Raw genomic sequence first — 27,500 nt, 5'->3', positions numbered from 1 at the left:
AGATCTGAATTGCATCAGAATTCCCGGAAAAGGTCGCGTGTTTTCTCCGCGATGCTCAAACGATCGCTCTCATTCGGACGCTGAAGCTGATGTGGTGTTTGGAGGATCACGTAATTAGGTCCGTCTTTCAAGGAAAAGCCCAGATAATAACAAGATCACAGGCGACGGAAAAGAGCAGTGTTGTTTTTCTTCCAGCAGCTTTAATTGAACCTCTGGGCCCTGACATGCCTGAGCAAGAATGTGAGGAGAATAATTCTGTATTATGCCGCTGCTCTTGTTGTAGTCGCACAAGCGATCTCTGGGTCTGTTTTTAAACGGATGAAAGGTCTCTTGCACTGGACTTTATTAGCTAAACTACTTGGGACACTGCGGTGTTTACGGGCAACAGGTGATGAAGTCTGCTATCGAACTTAGAAATAATGCATTTGAATACGTGCGTTTGACCAAAAGAAAATTCATATTTTACTGCAATGAAATTGCATACAGAAAAAGCTTTTATCATATATATATATATATATATATGATATATATACATACAGACTAAACAAAGCACACATTATATATGTGTGTATATATGTATGTGTGTGTATATATATATATATATATGTATATATATATATATATATATATATATATATATATATATATATATATATATATATATATATATATCTATATATGAATATCTGTGTGTGTGTATACATATTTGTGTGTGTGTGTGTAATTGATATTATTTTCCTTTCTGAAATCTTTGCATATACAAATATTTAAAACATTCAAAAACAAAAAGAATTACGTTTTACGAGACGCACGCATAAAAGCGCTAACACTTTACAATAAGGTGTCTTTTGTTAACATTAATGTATTTAACTAACACCAAAAAAACTGATAAATGCATTTATTAGTGCATATTCACCTTTTGTTAATGCTAGTTAATAAAAACGCAGTCGTTCATGTTAATTCACAGTGGACTAATGTTAACAAGCACTAAAAACCTGTGATTTTAATAACGCATGAGTATGTGCTGAAATTAACATTATAAAGATTGATAAATGCTGTAGAAGTATTGTTCAGTCTTAGTTCATGTTAGTTCATTGATGTTAAGTAACACACTTTATTGTGAAGGGTTACCGTAAAAGCTGTATTATTATTTAGTCCGTATTTCATTGCGTTGCAGTAAAAGGTTCATCTTTTATTGGTCAAATGCTTGCTATTGGTACGCAGTTTAACTTTTTGTTCGATGGATAGGAATGAGTAAGGTTCATTTTAGAGGGTGTGAAAAGAGTTGAATCATTTTGAAATGAAGTAGAAATGCAGCAAACCGGGACCCGCCTTTCAGAAATGATCATTAATTCTCAACAAGTGCTGACATCTGCAACTAACATCGTTTTCTTAACTTTTTCTCATGACTCTTTAAAAATAAAATACCCACATTTTTCCTCTCCGTCTCCATTGAAATCAATGTGCTCTACTGTGCTTGCTTGAGTCGTGGTTTGATAACGGCAAAGCAAACATAGCTGAAAGCGATAAGACTTGATTGCGTTAGCGTAACTCTGTCTGTATCAATGCAGTTTCATCAGTCGCTGAATTTCCAATGCCACGCTGTTTTAGCCACCAGCCCTTGAGTTCAAACAAAGCTGATTACACGTCTGTGGCCATGATCAGCTGCTCGGCTTCACTTTAACACACACACACACACACTTTCATTGCAGTGGTATCTCTGACAGGCCTATGGCGAGTCTGTGATGTCATGAGATGGGCGTGGCCTTAAGGTAGGCCTGCCACTTTTGGGCAGAAACTCTCTTTAGTCGAGTCTTGCACGTTCTCTGAGTGACTGTGTGGATCAATGGGACATGTGAGGTGTCTAAAAAGAGGAATTTCACACCGCAGCGAAGGAGGTAAGAAACGCTTTCGGTCTGATGAATGAATGTCTTTGTCTTGTACCTGTAGGGCAGGTACGGCACTTGTTGGTGCACGTCGGTGTCACTCGACGCACAATGCGTTAGTTTATTTTACCTTGTTTACACTAGGTTGCGAAACCAGTCACAAGACCGTTCGTTATGCTCTTGTTTGACTTCACCTGGAAAAATAAGTAACTGTGCTCGTATAGCAGCGAGTGCTGTTGGGTTGCAACTAGAAGTTATGATATTAAACAGCATTGTTCCTAAAATATCCCGGGTGGAGTCGTTACGGAGCAGGAAGGTGCCTTTTGGATATTGTTCAGCCCTTCAAACCCAACTTTCCCCTAAGGGCCAGTACTGGAAAGAGCCTGTCACCTACACAATGTCTTGAATTAGACGCATCCACGCTGCGAAATCCCCGCTCGATTGTCCCAGGTTCTCCCGAAACGCTCTCCCGATAACAGTTGGCGCAATCTTTTGCATAACGAAATTCCATGCAGCGCCGCAACTGTCGCTCCTCGCATGGCAGCTGCAATAATGCGAGCCGGAATGCGTGGAATTTGTCGATTCCCCCCCGGACAACTCCTAGATGTTGTTGTTTCCCAGTGCATTGTGTGTAGTGAAGATCTCTGGTGACCCCAGATAGCCACGCTCCCCTTGTGTGCGCTTTAATAATGCAAGCGGTCTTTTTTTTCTGAGTAAGTCGTGTAAACATTAATTAGGATACTGTAGCCCACAGAACCACACAGTCTTTAATAAAGCTGATGGAAATGGGCGGCAGACACGTTACGCCTGGTTTGCTTGTAATATTCACACAGGGCTCATTACCTCAGTTCTGAATGGTAGGAAGGCGCAAGTCTGTGAAGGTAAAATTGTGAAGGTAACCTCTGTCTCTCTCTCTCTGTCTGTCTCTCTCTCTCTCTCTCTCTCTCTCTGTCTGTCTGTCTCTCTCTCTCTCTCTCTCTCTCTCTCTCTCTCTCTCTCTCTCTCTCTCTCTCTCTCTCTCTCTTTCTCTCTCTCTCTCTCTCTCTCTCTCTCTCTCTCTCTTCTGTCTGTCTCTCTCTCTGTCTGTCTCTCTCTCTCTCTCTCTCTCTCTCTCTCTCTCTCTCTCTCTCTCTCTCTCTCTCTCTCTCTCTCTCTCTCTCTCTCTCTCTCTCTCTCTCTCTGTCTCTGTCTCTCTCTCTCTCTCTCTCTCTCTCTCTCTCTCTCTGTCTCTCTCTCTCTCTCTCTCTCTCTCTCTCTCTCTCTCTCTCTCTCTCTCTCTCTCTCTCTCTCTCTCTCTCTCTCTCTCTCTCTCTCTCTCTCTCTCTCTCTCTCTCTCTCTCTCTCTCTCTCTCTCTCTCTCTCTCTCTCTCTCTCTCTCTCTCTCTCTCTCTCTCTCTCTCTCTCTCTGTCTCTCTCTCTCTCTCTCTCTCTCTCTCTCTCTCTCTCTCTCTCTCTCTCTCTCTCTCTCTCTCTCTCTCTCTCTCTCTGTCTCTCTCTGTGTCTCTCTCTCTCTGTCTCTCTCTCTCTCTCTGTCTCTCTCTCTCTCTCTCTGTCTCTCTCTCTCTCTCTCTCTGTCTCTCTCTCTCTCTCTCTCCTGGTGAGTAGTTCATGGTGATTAAAGGGCTACTGTAAATGATGTAATTAACGCTTTTCTCAGGTTTAAAGGTGTTAATGACATTAATGTTTAAATGACTAAGGGTTAGGTTATTTTAGGCTGCATTATTTAAACAAATATACAGGCAATTAGTAATGTTGTGAAATTATTTATACGTATGTTTATAATTTTTTATATACATATGTGGAACCTTTTGTCAATAATTAAAGTATATTACATTGTTTATACTGTTTATATTTTCAGCATTTAATGTATTAAGTGCATTAAATTTTATGTATTTTTTTAATTTCATTATTCGTCATCTTACTCCTGAAATTTAAACCTGTGACTTTAAAACATATATATATATATATATATATATATATATATATATATATATATATAATATATTATATAATAATCGTTTGAAACCTCTGAATTGTTTAAATAATCCAAAGATTTATTTTATTAGCATTTTAATTGTGTATACTTTCATATAGATACAGTATGTATAGTAGTGTTGTCTGGGTCTCATTATATAATTGATGCATTTGCTGTTATGTTAATCAGCACAGTCATGCTTTAAAAGCTAAAACCAGTTACCTGCGACCTTAGGATTTATTAATGTCTACCGACATAATTGTAAGAATTTTGTTAAGAATCAATTTGAATAAGATTCATTAATCCTGGTGGAAATCTAAAAAAAAAAAAGTAAAAAAAAGCATGCTTTGTTGTACTTTCAACACTCTTTTTTACATTTTTCTTTTACTGTATATTAAATATGGTGCATATTACATATATAGTGCATATATAGTGTTTTCATAATTCCCATACATTGATTTGGGATGACTTTTTTTTTTTTTTTTTTTTTTTTTTTTTTTTTTTTTTTTTGCAGTGCAGTTTGTATTTGTTGTGTATTTATTGGTGAATTGTTCACATTTTCAAGCAGATCAGTGGGGGATGAGGTGGTCCGTGCAGGTATTTCAAATATTCCAGCAATGGGCCTCACGCCGGTGTTACCGATGTCTTTGATCTGAGAGGGTCTAAATGTTGTTGTGCGTGTCGAATCATTGCTGTGATCGCTCAGATAACCCAGCGTTACGATCTCCCCGCTCTGTACGCTAAACGCACGGCTGCCTGCTTTGAAGCTTTGCCTTGCTCTTGTTTTGAGGACCGCACGTGTTTCGATTTTATATATCTTTTTTTCCCCACAACAGGTGTTTCGAATATAAGAGAGCTGAGGTGTGATCTGCTGTGCCCACGTGTGACCGAATGACTCTTGAGTTATACACCGAGACATTGCGGGTTTGGCTCATTAATGAATTAAATTATGTCTGCAAACATTCACTGAGACATTAGTCATGTTACTTCACTCTGTTGGCCATTAAGCAATTTTCTTAAATGAGATCATGATGTTCACCCGACCTTATTAAGTACGGTTGCTTTCTCCAGCGGTTTCTAAGGATGTTCACACTGCACACAGTCTGTATATAGTGTAAGTTGGTGTAGTAGTAATAATAATGTCATAAAGATATGAATAATACATTATTATTATTATTATTACTCGTTTTGCTCCGTAGTATGTCAATGTGTGTGTGTGATACAAATAAGTATACAGTATAAATGTTGTATAATGAATATAATATTAGTAATCGGTAAGATTTTTTTGCGTTGCGTCCTTTCTAAATAAAATTAGTGTAATTTTTGCATTACACTGATGTTTTTTGCAGCATGTTTTTCCTGTCAGTCAACAATCAAACTAAATAAATTCTTTAAATTTTCTATAATAATGCTTCATAGTTTCCTCAACAAAATGATGATAACTGTTTTTTTTTTTCCAGCTTTGCATCACAAGCAAAAATAAAATTTGACCATAATTTAAACTGTAATAATATTTCACGATATTACTGTTTTATAGTAATTGTGGTCCAGCAAATGGACCTTTGGTGAGCAGAAAAGACTTCTTTTGAAAAACATAAAAAAATCTCACTGGCCCTAAACTTTTGAATGGTAATGTATTCTATGCTCTGCATGATGAAAAAACTTCTTATAAAATACAATTTCACTATTGAAAACCAACTGGTCATTGGATTTCAAACCACTTAAAAGTGTGGCTTGGATCAAGTTGGTGAGCCGTCAAAGTCAAGCGATATGTTTGCAACTGCAATAAAGTATTTTTTAGAGTCGCGTACAGCAGAAGATCGGATTTTTGCTGCTTGTGTGTGTGTTTTTGAGCGCTGTAGTTTATTGAGGATGTGTGGCCGTGTTTTAATGATAGCTATCAGTGCCGCTGATGATGAATGAGTTTAGATCTCGAGCAGTGCGTCACAGGAAGAGGCCTCCGACAGTCGAGCTCCGACACGCCTGCGCTCTGAGATAGTCATAGATCAAGGTCACAATGTCTCTGCTAGTCATTTCTAGACCCAAACAACCGAAGAACGTATTGCAACCATTCCCGCAAAGTTGAAACATGCGTCATTCACAAACGTCTATGTTTATTAAACTTTGAAAATGCCTTCAGCTTCAAAACTTTGAACATTGTATAACGCATAAATAGAAAAGTTGTCAACAGGTTTTGTCTTTGATATTGATATTGATATTTGTACTGAGCGTGACGCGTGCAAAAGTAACATTAGATGTTGCTGTGAATTGCACCGGTGCAACGACATGCAAAATTGAGCAGCATCTAATTGTCTCGAAAAATGCATTTTAGTAGTAATTAATTTTGCATAATTAATAATTAACGTCATCCGAGTCCAGTTTATTGCGTCGTATAGTTTTGTTCGTTTGTGTGATTCCTTCCTCAAAAAAACGAACAATGTTGACGTCTGTTTAATTTTAATCGTGTCCGGTTTGATTGACGTATCCTTGATCAATTTTGATGTCGTTTTTTTTTTCTTCGTGATTTGTCAAGTAGGGCTGCAACGGTTACGGCAAAAATGTAAAATTGCGATTTTTATTAATCACAATCAGCACAATTTGCGCTATTGATGTTTATACCATTGCTTAAAGCAACACTATTCCACATTTTTAGATAAAAATAGACAGGCCAAAATGGAAAAAAACTGCTTTTCTAAAGTATTAAGCCTAAAATGTAAACTAAACCATTTCATTGGTTTCTCGGAAAATGCATAATATTATTATGCTATCCTAAAACTAAAATTAAAACAAAGCAAAAACTTTTAAAATAACATGTAGTATAAAAATAACACAGGTTAAGCACACAGAAAAGTGGATTTTCAATGATTACTTACTACTTTGAACAATTCTGTAATTGTGGTATCCATAATTGTAATTGCAATTAAAATAAAATGTAATAAATTGTGCAGCCCTATTGTCAAGCCAATTTTATTCCAAAGCAGCTTTACAGAAAATATTTATATTTTGATATATTGTAGTTGTGTTTATCAGATTAAACCTGTGTGATTAATATCCTATACATTTAGCAAAGAAATATAAACGAGCAGTTGAAATTTGCGATATTATTTTGCTTTACATTTAAAGTTTGGATCTACTTGGAAATCTAGCTTTATACAGCTCTGCGCTAATATGCTATATAATTTACGATTCGCGCAGCCGTGATCTGCTTTTAGTATGAAATGCTTACGTATGCAGATGAAGTTGAATGCAATATATACAGTATCTAACTGTAAATCTGTTATGGTTAAATCTATAATACTTGTCTGAAACATGTTAACCAGAAAGTATACTCTTGTAGAATATTAATTTCAGTATTCAGGGAGGATTGATAAAGCTGGTATGGTTAAAGAGGCAGACCGTTTGAAACCTTGAAATATCAGCGTCGTGTCTGGGTGGATATTTGCATGCATGTTTGTCGACTCATTTGCTGTTTGAAGTGATCCCATCAAAGTCCATTTTTCTCTTTTACATTCAGGAATATAGCGTTTTGCTGTTTTCATCACAGACAACATTTAATGCATCTTATAACCGGCTCCATTCTGACTGATTTAGATGCATGTCGATGTGCTCTTCGGTTGACACTAATGGGACGTTTGCTATTTGAAAGTCATGAGTGTGCCTGCTTGCCATGCTAGAAACCCCTGTGTTTACTTTGGCCTGCCGCAGCCACCTCAGACATAACACGCTATGCTAATGCACACATTTCAGGGGCTTTCCCGACTTCCTGCCTAATGTTTACGCTCTGCTCTTCAGGCTCGGGCTATTCCTGACCATCCTTAGGGAGTCTTGCATGTCAAAAAAACAAAAAGCTAATTGAAATAAAATATTATCTTCTGCTGAGAGACATCTGTGAACTCTGTCAGTGCTTCTTTGGTGCCCGCTTCTAAATGCACAGTTGTTTTGCAAAACGGGGCGCTTTTTTATCGTCTCTCTGGAGTTGTCATATTTGGATTAATTTGACATTCAAACAAACCCTTCAGCTTAATATGATGTAATATCCCCTGTAACCTTAAAATGAGCGCAATTGAGCAACAGCATTTTTGGACAGCGACGTGTAACACTAGCCTAAAAACCTAGTAACTGTCCCTTGATCGTTTTCCTCCCAGTTCAAAAATTAAGCTGCAATTTATTTTATTTATTTATTTATTAAAGAAACGTTGGTTTGAGATGGCCACACATGACCAAACTGGCACGTACGATCATGGTGAGGCAATGCGTAGGAAGCAGAATAGATATTGTTCTTTAAACAGTAGAGAAATTAATCAAGAGTAAAATTACTGGCTCTTTGTTATAATTGAGTTTATGCTTTATCAGTAGTATGTCTCAACATGCATTATGTTGACGGTCATGCTCTGTCAGGAAAAAAAAATGTGCAAAAATTTCTACCCATAAAAATTGGGAAGTTGGTATATTTTTATAGGGCTAAGTAAGGTACAAAGTAGTGCCATAAGGAAACGTAATGTGGCATTGCATCACTTGTTCATCAGTGGATGGGTGCCGTCAGAATGAGAGTCCAAACAGCTAAAACATCACAATAATCTACAAGAAATCCACACCACTCCAGTCCACTAATCAATGTCTTGTGAAGAAGCTGCCTGCTTGTAATAAACGCATCCATTTTTTACTTTAAACGTAACATTACTTTACTTTTAGCCAATAATGTATCTTCTGTTCATAATACTGCTTTTTCCAATAAAAAAAATCATCTTGTCTGAATCTGATGGGAAAACAAAATACCAGTTCATGAACTAGAGTGGTGTGGATTGATGTTTTTTCATCAGCTGTTTGGACTCTCCTTCTGACGGCACCCATTTACTGAGAGCAAGTGGTGGATTGCTGCATTTCTAAAAATCTGCGCTGGTGGAGAAACAAACTCATCTGAATCTTAGACGGAAAAACTTTGGAAATGTTAGTTTTTTTGAGCAAACCTTTCCTACATCGCTTCTCAAAGGTACTGATATGCACCCGTTAGGAGCTATAAAGTTATTTTAAGGGTACTGCCTTAGAGACGTGCTGTTGTACCCCTAAAGATAATATTTTTCACTTTTTTTGTATGCGTTACTGTTGAAGGATAGGGTTAAAAAACTTGTGACGGCAGATATGCCCTGTTTGATTTGTTACTTCACAAGCAAAGGGAGTTTTTATATAGAGGTCTTAAAGCCGCTTGTTTAAAGGCCTGAAGCGTACTGCAGGCAAATGCACACTGCATGCATTAATATTTTTAGTAATTTTTAGTCTACACTTCAACAGGATTTATGTTTTTGTTCTTGGCTAAGCATAGCGCCTAGGTTTGTGAAGTCAGGCGCAATGTTTCTGGCTCAGAAACATTGTGCACGTTCATGGTATGTTCACGTATGAGGTAAAAAATGGAAAAATGGGCACTAAATATGAGTGTTTTGGATGGAAACATTAGCAATGGGCTTCAAAAGGAAACTGTGACAGACATGGCAGTCAGCCTTAAAACTGAGAAGGTGACTTTTTCATCATGCTCCTCCTCCTCGGCTTCATCCTTGTCTTCTGGAATGAATGAATCACATCACTCCAAGGGTCTTGTGACTTGTGTGTAAAGTGCGTCCAAGCCCTTTTATTAAATAGCTGCTTATTTAAGCGGAGAAGAATGAATGTCTTTCAGGCGTCATCAGTGCAGTTACCCTGAAAACTAAAAATTGTTAAATTGTTAAAGCAAACCGCTGTTGGGATGCAACAGATCGGTGCAGCAGGAGGATGCAGCTGAACTCTGGTTCACACCATGCAATCAAAATGCGTGTAAACACACGGATGATTTAGTATAGTCTGTTTTAGAGCAGATGTTTGAGCACAGCAGGTGAGGTTGAGTAACCGAACGGGTGTAAAGTCATGTCTGGGCGCTCGTCTGCCGTCTTTACGAAGCCCCCGAGCAGCCATTTTCTACATTCGCTAACAGGCATACACGTGAAGCCGGTTTGTACCTCAGTGGGGAAAGAAATCATGCAGATTTTTGTCAAGATTAATTTTTAACATCAACAGCAGAATACGACAACATTTGTATTGTTTCAATGTTTGTTTACATCTAAATTATCCATTTAACTCACTGTTTTTGAGTAAAATGTACAGAGTAGGTCTCTATTTAAAGAGAGACACCGATATATGAACATATTTATGAGACGACATGACAATTTTTTTCACTGTTATATGCATTTTTTTGAAAGTGTACTGAATGTGTGGATCAAAGTAGAAACAGGAAGCAGATGCTTATGTAAAATAATCTGGCGATCATAACAGCCTAAATTTACAAAATTAAATGTCGATCCAGGAAGTTATTTAAGACTGGGGCATAAAATGTTTAATTGCTGTTTATATATATATATATATATAGTCCAAGAGATTGACAACTTATTTATATATATATATATATACACACACACACACATATATATATATATATATATATATATATATATATATATATATATATATATATATATATATATATATATATATATATATATATATATACACACATTATTTATATATATATATATATACATATATATATATATATATACATATATATATATATATATATATATATACACACATTATTTATATATATATATATATATATATATACACTCACACATATAAACACATTATATATAATAAATATAAACACATTGTATAAATAATAAATATAAACTTGTTTTTTTTTTTTTAAATAAGCGATAGCATGTTCATATTTTAAACCTGTTTTGTCCCTGATCAGCAGGAGATCATCGAAAAACAAAGCACCTCCTCCTCCTCCTGTCCTGAAAGGCTTGAGTCACAAGCGCCCAGCGTACCCTCACCCTGCCATGGAGCAGAAGGAGAACCCGCTGGAGCAAGACCTGACTCTTACCGTGGTCCTTCCTGAAGGGGTGGAGAAGACCGCGGTCGTCCACGGCAGGTGAGGGGTTTCTAGCTTGTTTTATGTAGTGTGAACTGCTGGAGTGGTTGGTACCGTATGCAGACAACCTGGTAAAGATGTTCATGTTCAATGAAAAGAGGTGTTGAAGCAATTAAGCTTCGTTATGTTACCTTGATCCTTAGTTAAATAATTAAAATTCTGCAATAGTACAGAAATGTTGCAATTATCATTTGTATGTTAAGTAGATGTATGCTGCTTTCTCCTTGTTTGTTAACTGATTGTTAACTGTTGTTACGTCTTATACAATTTTTGATTTATTTATATTTTATGTATTATGTGTCTATATTATTACATATACGTGTGTATATGTATATATGCAAGTAAATATGCACAATACTCACACATAAATAACCTTTTAGTAGTTGCTTTAGTAATTTTCGTATTTAATATCTCTTGAAAACTGTCAAGTCAGCTATTTTAATTTGGCTTAAATTTTATTTCAGTTACTGAAAAATGAACAGAAATTAATAGTTTTTATCATCGACAACATTGTCACTCATTAGCAGCAATTGTTGAAAAGATTGCACCTATTTACTGCTCCATAGCTCTTTTTTTATGTGTGTTTGTTTATGCAGCATTATTTGAAGCATAAATATGACTCGTATATTTAAAATGAATATAACTAATAAACGGTACAGCATGGTTCTCTCCAGACATCACTGAAAAAATAATCCGAAACTGTGTGTTTACTTCAGTTTCCCTCCATCTTGAATTAATAATTGGTTAATATTGTAGACAAATAGCATTGAAAGTGAATCAGAATATACAGATGTTCTTCAGGGATTTGTTGGCAAATTCTGGCCTGGACATTTGTGGCTTTTGCGAAACCTTTTATTAGAGAACGCTGTGGCAATATGAACATTGCGTGTGCCTTAAACGACCGATCTCTTAAAAAGAAATCCAGGCCTTGTTCAAATAAAATGTTCAGAGAGTTTATGATGATGTAACACTGTTGCCTTAAAACTATTTTGAACATGGTGCGTATTTGGCAGAGCAGAATAAACATTGCAAAAATGACAGTTTTAAGCGCGAGTGCATCAAAACAATGCTTTAGCTGTGTGTCCTAATCCTCTGTCCTGACAACCTGAAGCGCTTTGGACGATTTATAGTAACTTAATACAAGATTTCTCCGTTTTACAGAACTTCATATTAAATGACTTTACGCTTCTGCGGTGTAGACGTGAACCTATGAGCCGATCTGTACGTGAGCTCACGAAGCCGCTCAGATGATTGTTGTTATGAAACTAATCAGATGATTGCTGCGGTGAGTCAGCTGGGTGGGGCGGTGTGTTTCTCAAAGATCAGGCAACAAATCAAGCCCCGTTTGGCTTCAGCGAATGAAATGACGTTAGAGTAATCCGGCATCTCTGTACGCTGTTTGTGATTATCATTAAACACTTCGATTTCAACGGTTGGATCATATGCTCGAATGCCCTGCTGTACTCTCTGTGCCGTGCTTGGTGTCGGGCGTTTTCTTTTTCATCGCACTTCTTCTTGAACTGGTAAAAGTGTGCCAGAAAGACGCTTTTGAAGTGGGAGTTACTTAGTGATTGGCCAAATAGCATTATGCTCCAGTTCTGCATTACCCCCTTGCAATAATTGCAAGCTACAAATCTGGCAACAACAAAATGTTTAATAATAATACATTTATTATTATTATTATTATTATTATTATTATTATTATTATTATTTACTTCTGCTACTAATATATTGCTATTATTATTGTGCTAGTTTATTATTATTATTATTATTATTATTATTATTATTATTTTATTATATTATTATTATTAATTTACTAGCACTAGTATAATAATAATAATAATAATAATATAATACATTACTACAATTACTGTACTATTATTTGTTTTATGTTATACTTTGTTGATGTAGTAGTAATGCTAGTAAATTATTATTATATTGATAAATTTGGTATTTAATTGTTATTATATTATTTACTAGCACTAGTATCATAATAATACAACATTACTACATTTACCGTATTTTATTATTTTTATTCTATGTTGCTGCTGCTGTTGTTAATGATGATGATAATAATAATAATATTATTATTATAGTAGTAGTAGTAGTAGTAGTAGTAATGCTAGTAAATAAATATATAATTTTATTATATTGATCAATAAATTTTTATATAATTATTATATTGATCAATACATTTTTAATGGTTTAATGGTTTAGTAGTAGTAGTAAACAATAGTAAAAATAATAATAGTAATAATAAGTCTATAAAAATAAATTAAATTATATTAATTGCATTTATTTCATTTTATCATGAATTTATTTATTTTTTCTTTAATAAACTTGGCTGCATGGTTGTGTTTTGACATCGGGTTGGTAAAGTAAAAAATTTTTTTACCTGCACAAACCTGATCTCAGATTTCAAGCAATCTGTTGCCGCCATTTAATCATCGTTTTATTCCTTTCTTTTGATCCTGAAACACCTGAAAATAAAACCTGATTTTCCGGAGTTCGACGTTATTACCCCCCCTTCATGCTAAAACTGAAACCAAATTCAATATAGAAGGATTAATAATCAAATTCTTCAGCTGCTTTTCCAAATTTGTGCCACCCAAACTTTCTGGCCTCCCGCTAATCGGGATTAAATGATTGACTCTGCGTTTCCAAAGGCTTTGCAGATCCAGGAATTCCAAAAGCAGCTGGAAAGCTTTGTGTCGTAATCTGTCTCGAAAGGATTTTCCACACTTTCAGTATGCAATGTGTCAAGCGTATAGGACGTGGTTTTCTCCGAAGCCTGTGGGAGTCGGTGGATAAGAAACCACATTGGACGTGATTCTCGTTGTTCTTTTATACTTTGCGGTTCGAGCTCAATGCAATACGAAGGGAATAGTTCATGCAAATATGAAAATTGCCATTATTTACGCATTATTCAAAGCGAACCAGTCTGCTTTTCTTTGGAAAACTAAGGAAGTTTTGTTACAGGGTAGAAAGGCGTGCACAGATTCTTCTGAATTTCTCTTTTGGTGTATCATTGTTGCCATAAACACTTGAAAAACAATCAAGCGAAAAACCGTCGACATGCTTTGGAAACCCCTGGAGCTATATATCATTTATGCAAACCCTAAATGCTTCGGATAGCAAAGCTTTTGTCGTTAACTTTGACATTTGCAAACTCCCCACAGCAGAGTCACATGCTTTGACTCCAAAAATATATGTATATAATGAAAAAGATCTTTCACAGATCAGATGCTTGTGTCCTCATGGAAAAGTTAGCTCGAAAATGGCATTTTTGTCATTGGTGAAATTTTGTCGATCTCACAAAATGAGATGATGGCAAGGCGACTGATGGCAACCGATGTTCACTTCTGTTTTTTTGTGTGTATTTCAGCAAGCCCATGATGGACCTGCTGGTCATGCTTTGTGCCAAGTATCACCTGAACCCGTCGGGCCACACGATAGAGCTCATCACCACCAACAGAAACCATGTGAAGTTCAAACCCAACGCCCTCGTTGGAGCGCTAGAGGCCGAGAAGATCCTGCTGAAACCGAAAGGCATGGAGGACAAAAGCAAAAAGACAGGACCACAGATGCCGGAGGTATTCTCTTAACTTTAAAATGAACTCAAGTCACATTTATTTATATAGCACTTTATGCAACACAGACTGCATCAGACTTGCTTCACAGTCATACGCGGGAATATAAATGTCACAAAATCCAGTTCATCTGTCACAAAAAGTTCATCTATCATAAATTCATGTGCGCCCTTGTATTATGCATATTACAAAAAAGACAAGATTTATATAGTGCATACATAGTATATGCTTCTGCAACATTGAAATTCTTCTTCTGCTTCTTATTTAAGAAATATAAAAAATACAAAAAATATGATATCTTGCATTGGACACACTTTATACATCAGCACTAGTAATTTATTATTATTATTATTATTATTATTATTATTATTATTAATCATCATCATTTTAAGAAATGAATAATATACAAACATTAGAAATATTATTTTTATTATTATTATTATTATTATTATTATTAATCATCATTTTAAGAAATGAATAATATACAAAAATTAAAAATAGTATTATTATTATTATTATTATTATTATTATTATTAATCATCATTTTAAGAAATGAATATACAAACATTAGAAATAGTATTATTATTATTAATCATAATTTTAAGAAATGAATAATATACAAAAATTAGAAATAGTATTAATTATTATTATTATTATTATTATTAATCATCATTTTAAGAAATTAATAATATACAAAAATTAGAAATAGTATTATTTTTTTTTATTATTATTTTTTAAGAAATGAATAATATACAAAAATTATTATTATTATTATTATTATTATTATTATTATTATTATTATTATTATTTAAAGAAATGAATAAATATAAGTCTTGGACAGAAAAGTCTGGAATACAATTGTGCACAGTACACATACTATATACTTTAACAATAGTGAAATACAACAATAATACTAATAATAATGATGATGATATTTTAATAAATTAATAAATATTTATAGAAAATAAAACGAAGGTACTGTGCACTGCACCCACACTACGTGATATAAATATAATTATTTAAAGATATTAATATAATTATATATACAGATTCTATTTCTGCACACTACACGCTATATACTTGCGCATTAATAAATATATTTTGGTAGTGTGTTATTCTGAAATGAAAACGTGTATTTAGAGGGGAAATGTTATCCATTTAGATGCCGACGTCAACCTGAAAATTTTCTGTAAATCTTAAAAAGTGTTATGTCTCTTTCATGTTTATGTTTGTTCATTTAATCACGAGCAAAAGCAGATCTCTTCCACACCCTGTGAGGTGAGCCTGAAGTTTATCTAGATGACTCAAAGCAGCAGAGCATGGCTGTATCGTCTTAACAATCCACATCATAACAAAAAACAATGTCACATTACACCAAATAAAAAGCATAACGGCTCCGTTTCAAACCCGTCCTGCCATCTACTGCCTACACAGGGCAGCATCCTACTGAAATGTCATTGCACAAATACTGCTTCTCACTAGACCAAGCGTATTGCAAAGTTAACAACATGATATTCAACAAGCACGAAAATGCACAAACTATAGATAATATGATTAATTATGCATAGTTATTTGATCAAATGAATGCATGTTTATTAATATAAAATAATTAAATGCTATTTTTTTCATTTTTACATTTTCTGCTTTAACTTTAACGTATTTGACAAGGATTTATTTGTTTTTCATACGACATTATATATTACATTATATTGCATTATATGTATATTAACATTTGATTTGATCTTTTTTTTTTTAAACTATGACCCTGGATATAACTTGTAGTGCATCCTGGGATTGTCTTCTTCGTTAAGGAATGTTTGCGATGGAATTGATCCAAAAAGAGTTGTCATTATAAGCATAATCAGTCATCCCTATATGGTCGTCTCAATAGTGGGCAAAAAATCCTGCCGTACTCTTAAACGTCCTTGTCTCATGCCTTTCAGGCAACCGTGCGGTTAGTCATCAACTACAAGAAAACCCAGAAAACCATTCTCAGGGTGAGTCCTCGGGTTCCTTTACAAGAACTGCTACCGGCCATCTGCGAGAAATGCGAATTTTACCCGCAGACCACGGTTTTATTACGAAACGTCCACTCGGAAGACACTTTGGACCTGAGCGGCTCCCTCAACGATTTTGGCCTGAGGGAAGTGTATGCGAGAGACACCAAAGGTCAGAACCCACTGTGTTTATGCTAAGTGCATTAAAATGACTCGTATGAAATCATGCAGGACCGGTTTTCATAAGGTCACATTGAGATACTCTTCAAAACCTTCTCGTTATACTGGGTTTGTGATTTTTCTTGCAGTTATTAGCCCTGTCAGTCCTATTAGTCCTGTAAGCCTGCCTCCATCTCCAACTCACTCAGGTAAGTGATGTTACATATATAAACATTTTTGCATATGTCTTAAATAACTTGCACATGCATCTTCATTGGCTTTTATTGTAGACTAGACAAATATCCATTATGCTTGTCTGTGTGCTTTTTATGTTATTGTTTTATACTTTGGGATCAGAAAGGCTCTATACATCGTGGTAGTGGTGGTGGTAGTAGTAGGTTAGTAGGTAGTAGTAGTAGTTAGTAGTGGTATAGCTTTCTAATAATAATAATTTGTAGTAATATTGATAATAATAATAATGTGTATTATTATTATTATTATTATTATTATTATTATTATTATTATATTATTTGAATAAATAAATAAAAACTTGAATAAATAATAATAATAATAATATAATAATAATAATAATTATTATTATTATTATTATTATTATTATTATTATTATTATTATTATTATTTTACTAGGGTTTTTATATTACAAACAAACAAACAAAAAAACACTTTTAGCTTTAAAAATGAATTGTTCTTAAAATTTATGAAGTGTCCTTGAGCTCAGGAAAGGCTTTATACAAATAAAACATAATATTAATATTAACATTTAAACAATAATAATATGAATAATAATAATCGTAATCGTAAAAATAGTGATATGAAGTTCAAATAAATTATAACAATAATAATAATAGATATTAATAATATATTATTATTATTATTATTATTATTATTATTATTAAAATTATTTTGTATTTCAATCTTTTTCTAAAATTATTAAAAGTCATTATTTTTTCACAGAAGAAAAATCACATTTTTACTTAAAAACTAAACTGACTGAGCTGCATTGAATTACAGAAATATTTCATCATGGGAAGGAGAAAATCCAGAAGGAGAAAGATAAGAGGCGGTTCAGCTTATTTCGGAAAGGAAGTAAGAAGCAATCTGAACAGGTGAGTTATGAAACTCTGCATGTCTATAAGAGAGAGTGATAAGGTTTTCCGGTGATGTTAGAATAAGGTTAAAAGCGTGCCTGTTTTCACTTCTTTGCAAACATTCCCTGGTCATATTTGTTTTATGCAAACGGTCAAAGACGTTATTGACTCAGGATTGGTGCTGGTCGGTAGTGTGCTGACTTGTGATTGGCTGTCTGTCGTTTAAAGTCTACGACCGTGAGCGCACCAGCATCTCCGGTGCACAGGAAGCAGAGACCAGTCAGCATGAGTTCCTTCAGCGCGCATTCGCCCATTACGTACGACTCCAACACCATGCCCTCCGACACGCCAAAGAAAAGACGGGCCCCGCTGCCGCCGAGCATGATGTCACAGAGCATGCCTACCGACCTTGGTCACCCGGCCGCTGTGCATCCCGATGGAAACCAGGTAGGCAGTGCTCCATTAGGATTCGGTTAATATTTAATAACTTGGCATGAACATGCACTGGAGTCCAAAAGTCTGAGAGCACAGCAAAAATCTGGGATTTCTGTCATGTAAATAAGTTTCATAAAATAAGGAAGGATTCGGCTGTTTCTTGCATTTTATTTGCTTACAACCACAAAAATGAAGCTGATTTATTACGTAACTGAAAGCAGTCGATTTCTCTACGTGGTATTATGTTATTAGTTTATATAAAAACTATAGTTTGAACTTTTAGTTTTGCTTTGCATTAGATTAGTTTAGCTTGCATAAAAACAAAATCTGTGGAGACATCGACACTTCAGCTGCGCTGAAAAAGTCAGAAGGTCATTTGCATCGCATACAAAATATCAAAGCAAGAAAGACGGCACGAGTACTTCTAGCAGAATGTTTAGTAAAAACGATTCAACTGATAAAAACGTGCCTCATTCACTAAGTTAGTTAATGAGGAGTTAGTTCCGCTCAAAGTGATGCAGGCATTTCTTTTAGACATTTGTAAGTATGGTTTAGGTTTCCAGACACTCTTGGGTGCGACTGTAAGTGAGCCTTCATTAACTATAAAAAAAAAACTAAACTAAAAACAAAGATAAAAAGCAGAACTTGTATTATTAAAAAAAATATATATATAAATATATAAAATTAATATATATTAAAATAATTTTTATTATATTTATATAAATATTTTTTTATAATTAATATATATATATATATATATTTTTTTCTGTAAAAGTAAAAAAAGAATATAAATAAATATTAGCTTATCTTTTATTACACACACACACACACACACACACACACACACACACACACACATATATATATATATATATATATATATATATATATATATATATATATATATATATATATATTAAATACAATTAAATATATATTAAATACAATTAAATATATATTAAATAAATTGAATAATATATTTAAATATAATAATTAAATATATTAAATAATTAAAACAATTATTTTATCATCAAATTATTGGAAATAAAACAAAGGACAGTGACATTCAGACATGTTTAAGTGTGGTTTAGGTTTCCAAACACTCTTTGGAGCCACAGTAAGTGAGCGTTCATTGTCGTGGAAGTCTTTTTAAAGAAAAAACTAAACAAACAACTGTAACCTGTTATTTCATGACCTGAGTTCAAAGACCACGTCTGAATCTACCTAAAAAAAACGAATACAATGAGCGGTTAAACCTTGCTTTCACAGTATTTGTTTAGTTTCTACATAAACTCGACGCTGGGTTGAGTCATTTCATCACCTTGTCATTAGGGAATGTGGTTGCGTTTCCCACAGCCAAATATTTGGAATTATACGTCATATTTATTACTGTCCCCCTGCCTGTTTTCCACAGAATATGGCCCCTTTGAGCCGGGGATCCTCGACAGAGTCGTCCTTCAAGAAGTCTACCAAGAGGAAGGCCCCTCCGCCCCCCAGCTTGAGCAGCGCAGCCCCTCCTGATGAAAACACACAGGACCGGAGCATGACAGGTCAGTCTGAACACTGCATGCTTGTGTTCACTATCAGGGGTTTACTTGGGTCAAAATGATGGTAGCTTTAATACGCTATCAATGAATGTTAATTACATGTCAAATAAATCGATCAGCTGCGCAGTAGTGTCAAAAAAAGTGTATGTTAGAATTAGTTCTGACAAACGATTAATCCCTTACAAAATAAAAGTCTGTTTACATAATATGTGTGTACTGTGCATATTTATTGTGTGTGTGTGTGTGTATATAAATACAAACACATGCATGTATATATTAAAGAAAATGTTTATAAAGCATTTATATATAATATAATAATATAAATGTATATGCATGTAAATATTTTCAGAATATATATACTGTATGTGCAATAAATCAGTACAGTACACATAGTATGTAAACAAACCTTTATTTTGAATGCAATTAATCAATTAATATTAGACTAGTTATTGAATGTGAATGTTTACTCTTTAGAAACAATTCTACAAGCTTTGTGTGTATTATATATGTATGTATATGTGTATATATATATATATATATATATATATATATATATATATATATATATATATATATATATATGTATATATATATGTATATATATATATATATATATATATATATATATATATATATATGTATATATGTGTGTGTGTGTGTGTGTGTGTGTGTGTGTGTGTATATATATATACATACATATGTATATATATATATACGTATGTATGTATATATGTATGTATATGTGTGTGTGTGTGTATTTTAATGTATATATTTGATACAGTCTAAACTCTGTGTTTATACGAGCTAAGAGCTTGGCTATTTCATCATGTTTCGTGCTCAATAATCTGTTGCCAATAGGTGGAAAGGTAACAAAAGAAATTTTATTATTTGCAATTAAGAGTATTATTTGAAGTTGTTATTATTAGAGGATTTAGAGAGCTTGCATAAGCACAGCGGCTGTACTTTGAACAGGACAGAGGTCTAGTTGGGCATTTGGGGACACTTCTGAGGGGATTGTGTGTGTTGCTATTGACTTTCTCAAGGCTTTATCTCCGCCTAGTGGTTCAATAAACACATCACTACTGTCTCTGATGTGATCTGTTTTATATCTTAGTGTATCTATATCTTAGTGATGTGATTATGCTGACTTGGATGCCTTATTTGTTCTAAGGTTCTAAATTTACATATTATTTTTCCTATTTCTTTGCGCATGCTTTCCATATTTATTAGTTTTTTTAACTGAAAAAATAAAAAAATAAAAAATATATATATATATATATATATATATATATATATATATATATATATATATATATATATATATATATATATATATTAAAATATATATATATTAAAATAAATATATATTACAATAAATATAATATGAAAAGATTAAAAAATTGGTTAAAATAGATGACAATATGATTCAAACCAGTAAATACATACATCGAATATCGAACAGTACAATACTACATAAAACACATAAAGTATTATAATGTAGATTAAAATAAGCAAATAAATTCATAAATATCTAACGTACAGGACTATATGGAAAAATACCAGAAAAATAATAATGTAAAATCAATAATTAGATAAAAATACAAGAAAATTAGATTTTAAGATGAACTAGGTATATAAAGGCAAATACATAGAGTGCAGAAGCACAACAAAATAATAAAGTAATAAAGCCTAATAAAAACTAAAATTCCTGTTTGTTTTAGACATTTTTAATATACGTTTTTCACTGTATAAAACTGGTCTTTATGCAAGAATAGATGCTTTTAAACATCCGTCGCATGAGGAAGATAATATGTGCGACATAAAAAAAACCCCATTAGAATGTGTTCTCAATAAAGCATAAGGTTCTCCAGGAACATCTACTGTAAGTCGTGTTGGCATCTCAGCAGGCAGCTCACGAGGTGCTGGATGTGAGCCGTTGGGTGGAGGCTGTGCTGGGGAGAGTTTACTGGATGACTTAAATGTTTGCAGCTGTATTAGCTCGACTCGTTCTCACACTCACACACACACACACACACACACACACAGACACACACACACACACACTCTCACACACACACACACACACTCTCTCTCACACACACACACACACACACACACACACACACACGTATAGCACACAGTTACAAATGAGCCGCAGCTGCGGTGTGTGTTTGGGTGTAAACACAGCTCTGACATTTCAACCTGACTTTTTCCTGGATGAGAAATTGAATTATTTTGTTTCCAATTCCACTGAATGATTACAGCTTCCTAACGATTATTTAAGTAGTTTGACACTGACGAGTCTTTTTGACCCGTTCATTTAAACGAAGCGACTGGGAATCTTTGGTTGCACAGTGTTTTTTTAATTTAGTTTTTTTTATTACAAGCCGTTTTTAAATTCTACTGTTTGTCTTATATTTTGTATTTTGTCTGTCTTTCTCACTCATCAAAGTAACTCCTGAACTACGAGCTCAGAAACTTCACATTTTTTTGAGGGGAAACATTTCTTTATTGCTTTAATTTAGTTTATGTTGTCTGAATGTGCTTTGCCACATCTTACTGTATGATGATATAGTTTGGAGTTATAAAACTCTGTGCCCTTGCTGAAGTTTTCATGAGATGTCTAATTTCACTTTAATTACTGTTGTACTGAAGACTCTGTTGCCAAGGTAACACACTCATGCTGCATAATTAGTCTGTTTGATCACATGATTCTATCTATCTATCTATCTATCTATCTATCTATCTATCTATCTATCTATCTATCTATCTATCTATCTATCTATCTATCTATCTATCTGCCTGTCTATCTATCTATCTGTCTGTCTGTCTGTCTGTCTGTCTGTCTGTCTGTCTGTTTGTCTGTCTATAGTTCTGTTGTTTTATCTGTCTGTCTGTCGTTCTATCCATTGTTACATCCATCCATCATTCTATATATCTATCTATTCTGTTTTTCTGTCCTTATCATCCATCCATTCATTGTCCTGGTGTTCTGTTTAGCTCTCTACTGTTCTGTCACGTATTCCATTGATCTATCATTCTATCGATCACTCTATTAATCCGTCTATCTACCAGTTATTCTATCCACTCATCCATCTATTCATCTGTAGTTTTTCTGCTGTTTGCATTTTCCACAGATTTACACAATATGTGACTTCGTTTGCTCTCACAGCATTTTAATGTTTCTCATTTGTCATATGAAAAACATTTAAAAATGTAAAAAAATAATAAAATATTCTCTTTACATCAATTCTATCCTCCACATCTTTTTCTCGTCTCATCTCAGCTGTTTTCATCTCGTTGACCTCACCACGCTCTATAGCTCAACCATAAAATTCAGTAAAAAAAAAAAAAAAAAAAAGTAATCTTTTAATTAAATTTCACTTTAGACCGTGTCTGTGCTGGAAGCGAGCGATGCAACAAAACGGTCCTCTTGTAATCAATGAAGCGTCGCACACTTTGCTGCATGCAGCTCACCTCCACTAAAAACATCTCTCTGTAACTTTTATATGCTTTGTTGCTGCAAGCCCTCATACAAATGCATTGTCTTCTTAAGACGTGGGTTTTCTGTGAAGAAACAAAGTGAGTTGAGGAGTGCAAGCGCTCTCTAATCAGGAGCCGAAATCTGCAGGCAGACTTATCTTTTTTGTTCGTAACTGTACAAAGACGGCCACCCGAGACCCAGCAGGGATCATTCGCTCACTTTTGTTTCTTATAAGTGTGTTTTATGAATGCTTTAGCAACTTTTGCTGAGTCGCATTGTGCCACGAGGCAGCGTCGTGTCAACACTTATTGGCTGATACGGTTTGATAACTTCACTGAGAGAGACCGAGAAAGCAAATAAATAAATAAAGAGGCCCAAAACGTATAAATACGAGCTCAGAGCGGAGCAGAGATGGAAAGAGCGGCTGCAGAAGGGCTTTGAATCTAAATGTCTGAGAGAGATCACAGAGACAGCTCTCTGGATGTTTCTTCATCTCGTTGGTCTCCAGAGAAAGCGGTTGAAGGGCTGAATCAGGCGAAAGAAGAGAAGACGTCTTAATTAACGACGCTCGCTCAGTCTGAGTAACTGGGAATCCATATTAATGCTTGCGTATGCCGTATCTCTCTCTCTCTCTCTCTCTCTATCAGCTGAGAATGGGCATCGCTTCGTTTTGATGTGGAAACCCCTGAGTTAGTGTTGCTCAGGGATGCTGCGACGAGCTCAAAGGATTGGGCTGCACTTTGTAATATTTAAGCATTTGACTTGTGATGATTTTTACACCGCAGAAGCGCCGTTGGCGTCTCCTCTGGAGGAGATCAGGGAACAGGAGGAGGTGAATGTGAGCGCTGAAGGTCAGGTGGCCGTCGTGGAAGAGGAGGAGGACAACAGCAGCCTCAATCTGTCCGCCGACATCTCTCTGGACTCGGGCCGCGCCGGAACAGCAACTCCTTCTCAGGATTCAGAGACTCTAGATCCGCCGTGTGACCTCTCCACAGATGCGGAGTACGTACTTTGCAGTAGTGTTCATTTTATCTAAGAGCACAAATAAAAATAACACTTCACGTAAAGCCTAAATGACATCAACTCCCTAAAAACAACCAAAACACTAGAAAAAGTAAAACTTACTGTGCCTGTTATTATTGTTAATAAAGATAAATGATTTGGTGTGATTTTTGGTAAATGCGATCAATATGATACTGAATTAAAATATAAATATCCTATGAAACGGTTTCATTTTTAACTGCATTAGTTAACCGTGACATGCAATGGTGAAGCATTTATTAATTTTGGTTAATGCTAATTTCATCAATTTCATTCAATACATTAAATAAATAAATTAATATTGCCTAATGGCTAACAAGGAGCAATTGTAATTTTATTAGCTGTAACATTAATAAAGAGTTACATGTAACACATGTATTGCGCATGAATTAGCTAACATTAATTTATGGCACCTTTTGTTACCAAAAAGCTTTAAAAATATTTTAATGTATACATTTTGTCAAATAAATTGTTCAAGTACTGTACTAAAATTGCTAAAGCAAAATTGAAATAAAATAAAACTAAATATAAATAATAATAAAAAAAAAACAAATGGTCTAAAATTGACTACAAATCAAATAAAGGCTAATTTTAAATAATAATACATTTCAACCATTTTTAACATTTACAGCAACACCCATTTACCAGCAAGCTTAGCAACCAGCCAGAAAAAAAAGTGCTTGAGCTTTAGTTTTTAGTTTTAGTTTTTAACCTTTGCATGGTTTTTACACTTGACAGAGTTGCAGAAGAAACAGTGAATGGAGAGATTAAGTTGGACCGGACCGCAAGCTCACATATTAATTCAGAAGAGATAGGTAAGCACCTTCAGCACCTGGTTTTCACAGTGTTACACTTTATTGTACTTTATGCAACTTTTATTCATACCTAGGAGTCATTTTTGCAGCTTAGTTTTAATAAATGCTCTGATTGAGTTCTGAAACTTCCACTAGTTCATTGAACTCTTTAATCTCCGAAGATCAAACAGGAAAATTTGATCCCTCATGATATACGATCTCTATAAAAACTCACTTGTGACACCGTAAGAAAGCGCTGTTTGATGTGCAATGGATTATAGTTAACAGTAAAACTCCAGTGATGGCATAAAAGGCTTTGGTGCATGACTTTGTTTTCTCTTTCTCTAGAGCCACCGACGGAAAAGACAGAAGAGGCATGTCAGACTTCAGAAAGTGGCCCTGCTCTGGAGGAGACCACGGAAAAGCCTGCGTCTTTGTTCAACAAGCTTCAAACCTCCGAATGCGGCATCCAGACGTCGCACGCGGACTTGCAAGCGCGGGGCACAGAGTCCATCCTCGAAAACCAAACTCCAACGACCGTCCCCAGTTTGGTCAGCTTCGCTCACACTGAAACGCAAACGCAGATGGAGCCCCAGAAACCCTCAAGTGAGCCGTCGGGCTCGTGCACTGAACCCTCCGCAGCGCCGCATGAGTCCTCCGTGGGGCTGAAAAGAGACATGGCCACCTCCACAGAAGAGCTGCGTGCTCCTGAACCGCCTTCGCCTGCCGTCCAGGCGCCAGAGGATCTGGCATCCACCCCAACCTCTAAAGCGAATACTGTAAAGCGCATAGCAGACGGCGAACCCAAACCCAAACCGTCCAACGAGCTCACCCGCGAATACATTCCCAAAGTGGGCATGACCACCTACACCATCGTGCCTCAGAAGTCTCTCGAAAAGCTGCGCTTCTTTGAAGTAGAGTTGACTTTGGAGCCCAATGTGGATTACAAACCTGAAACTAAGCCCGTTTCCAATGGTACAGCTGCTGTTAATGGCCATCAGAACGTCTTTGCGCAAACCAGTCCTTGTACTTCACCTCCAGCTGCCGTTTCGTCCCCTGTAGAAGGAACCGAATGCAAGAAAGTTCCCCCGGCGACAAGACCCAAACCAGCTTCTTTCCGCCTGCCGCAGCACAAACGAACGGCAGGGGATTACGTATCCTCCGCTGCCGTTCGCCGAGCGAGTGTGGGCAGTAACAGCAGCGGCAGCAGTTGTTGTAGCAGTCCCGCGCCCCGGCCCAAAGATACCGCAAGCAGCCCGCAATCGGACGTGTTTCCTGCACTGGACAGCTTCCCTCCTCCGCCGCCGCCGGTGCAATGGGATGATGAGCAGAGCGCCAGAGCCAGAGATGCACCTCGAACTGCAACGGCGGCTGTCCCTCTGCCCGAAGCTCCCAAATTCGGAGTGTCCCGTCAGAAGAGTCTTCCCACAAACCCCACACCTTCGCTGAGTCTAGAGAAGCTGAGAAGCTTCGCCGCTCCCAAACCCTACTCGCCCTCTTCGCCCTCGCGCTTCGCTCAGGCTGTGTCTTCTGCAGTGAAGAGGACCCAGTCGCTTTCCCATCAACCCCTGGGGCAGTTACCGCGCACGCATCTTCTCACAAAACAGAGATCCATTACGGAGTCCCCTGAGCCTCCGGCCAGCACTGTGAGTACAACCTAGGAGGGTTACTCCAGCCTAAAATATATTTTTTTTCATTTATGACTTACTCCCTTGTCGTAAAAAACTTGTAAAAAGTTCATCTTTGGAAAATATATTTGGGATAAAAACCGGGACGCTTGTGACTGTCCAAATAAATTATTCCATCAAGGTTCGGAAAAGTATGAGAGTCATTGTCAAAATTATCCATTCGCCATCAGTGGGTTAACTGCAACATATCTGCTTGATAAGATGCAGAGACGAAGTCTTGAATAAAGTTGTACATTTTTATTTTCTTTGTGTACAAAAAGTCACTTCATTTACATTTACATATTTAGCTTTTATTCAGAGTGACTTGCATTGCAATCAAGTTGCAGGGGTTTTTATTACATTTGATCCATGCTCTACTATTTGAGCTACAGGAAAAAAAAACTTCACAACATTCAGATTGTCTTTCATACCTGGCAGTCAATGGGACACTCGCAAGCCTCTCAGTTTGTATTCAAAATATCTTAAATTGTGACAATCAAAGCTTGTATGGGTTTGGAACATAAATGATAAATGACAGTAATTTGTTTGGGCTTGGGTCGCGTGATTTAATGACGTAATTGTCATTTTGGGGTGGAGAAACATTTTAATTAATAGTGGTCAGCTTTTTATATACAGTTAATCTTTGAAATGGCTAGATCTCTCAAAAAATAGGCGGGCCACAATTATGGTATGTTTGGGATATTGGTTTTGTTTAAAGAAACCTTTTTTTATTAGAATTGCAAAATGCATTGGCAACTTATCATTTTTGTGACAATTTTATATTAGCATTATTATAATAGTAAAAAGTATTTTTAGTATGTTTTTTTTGTTTTAGCGAAAAATAAAGACAATTTT

General features: G+C 35.4%; 1 protein-coding gene across 5 annotated transcripts in view; it reads left to right on the top strand.

The window, feature by feature from the left end:
* The window catches only part of cobll1b (cordon-bleu WH2 repeat protein-like 1b), a 47,145-nt gene that overhangs the window by 16,526 nt on the left and 3,119 nt on the right, over positions 1-27,500 (top strand). For 2 of the 5 annotated variants that reach the window (XM_043248989.1, XM_043248987.1), the window contains exons 3-12: positions 10,643-10,822; positions 14,208-14,415; positions 16,356-16,581; positions 16,718-16,777; positions 17,601-17,695; positions 17,906-18,124; positions 19,527-19,662; positions 23,929-24,145; positions 24,923-24,999; positions 25,327-26,624. In XM_043248989.1, coding sequence (XP_043104924.1) covers positions 10,643-10,822; positions 14,208-14,415; positions 16,356-16,581; positions 16,718-16,777; positions 17,601-17,695; positions 17,906-18,124; positions 19,527-19,662; positions 23,929-24,145; positions 24,923-24,999; positions 25,327-26,624 — 2,716 coding nt within the window. Of the gene's footprint in view, positions 1-1,727; positions 1,899-10,642; positions 10,823-14,207; positions 14,416-16,355; positions 16,582-16,717; positions 16,778-17,600; positions 17,696-17,905; positions 18,125-19,526; positions 19,663-23,928; positions 24,146-24,922; positions 25,000-25,326; positions 26,625-27,500 lie in introns of those variants that run through there. The other 3 variants (XM_043248991.1, XM_043248990.1, XM_043248988.1) reach the window with 3 other exon arrangements.

This window comes from Puntigrus tetrazona, chromosome 9 (genome assembly GCF_018831695.1).
Source record: "Puntigrus tetrazona isolate hp1 chromosome 9, ASM1883169v1, whole genome shotgun sequence".
NCBI classification, from domain to species: Eukaryota; Metazoa; Chordata; class Actinopteri; order Cypriniformes; family Cyprinidae; genus Puntigrus; species Puntigrus tetrazona.
Note: the sequence above shows the minus strand (reverse complement) of the source record. Positions and strands in the feature narration are given on the sequence as shown.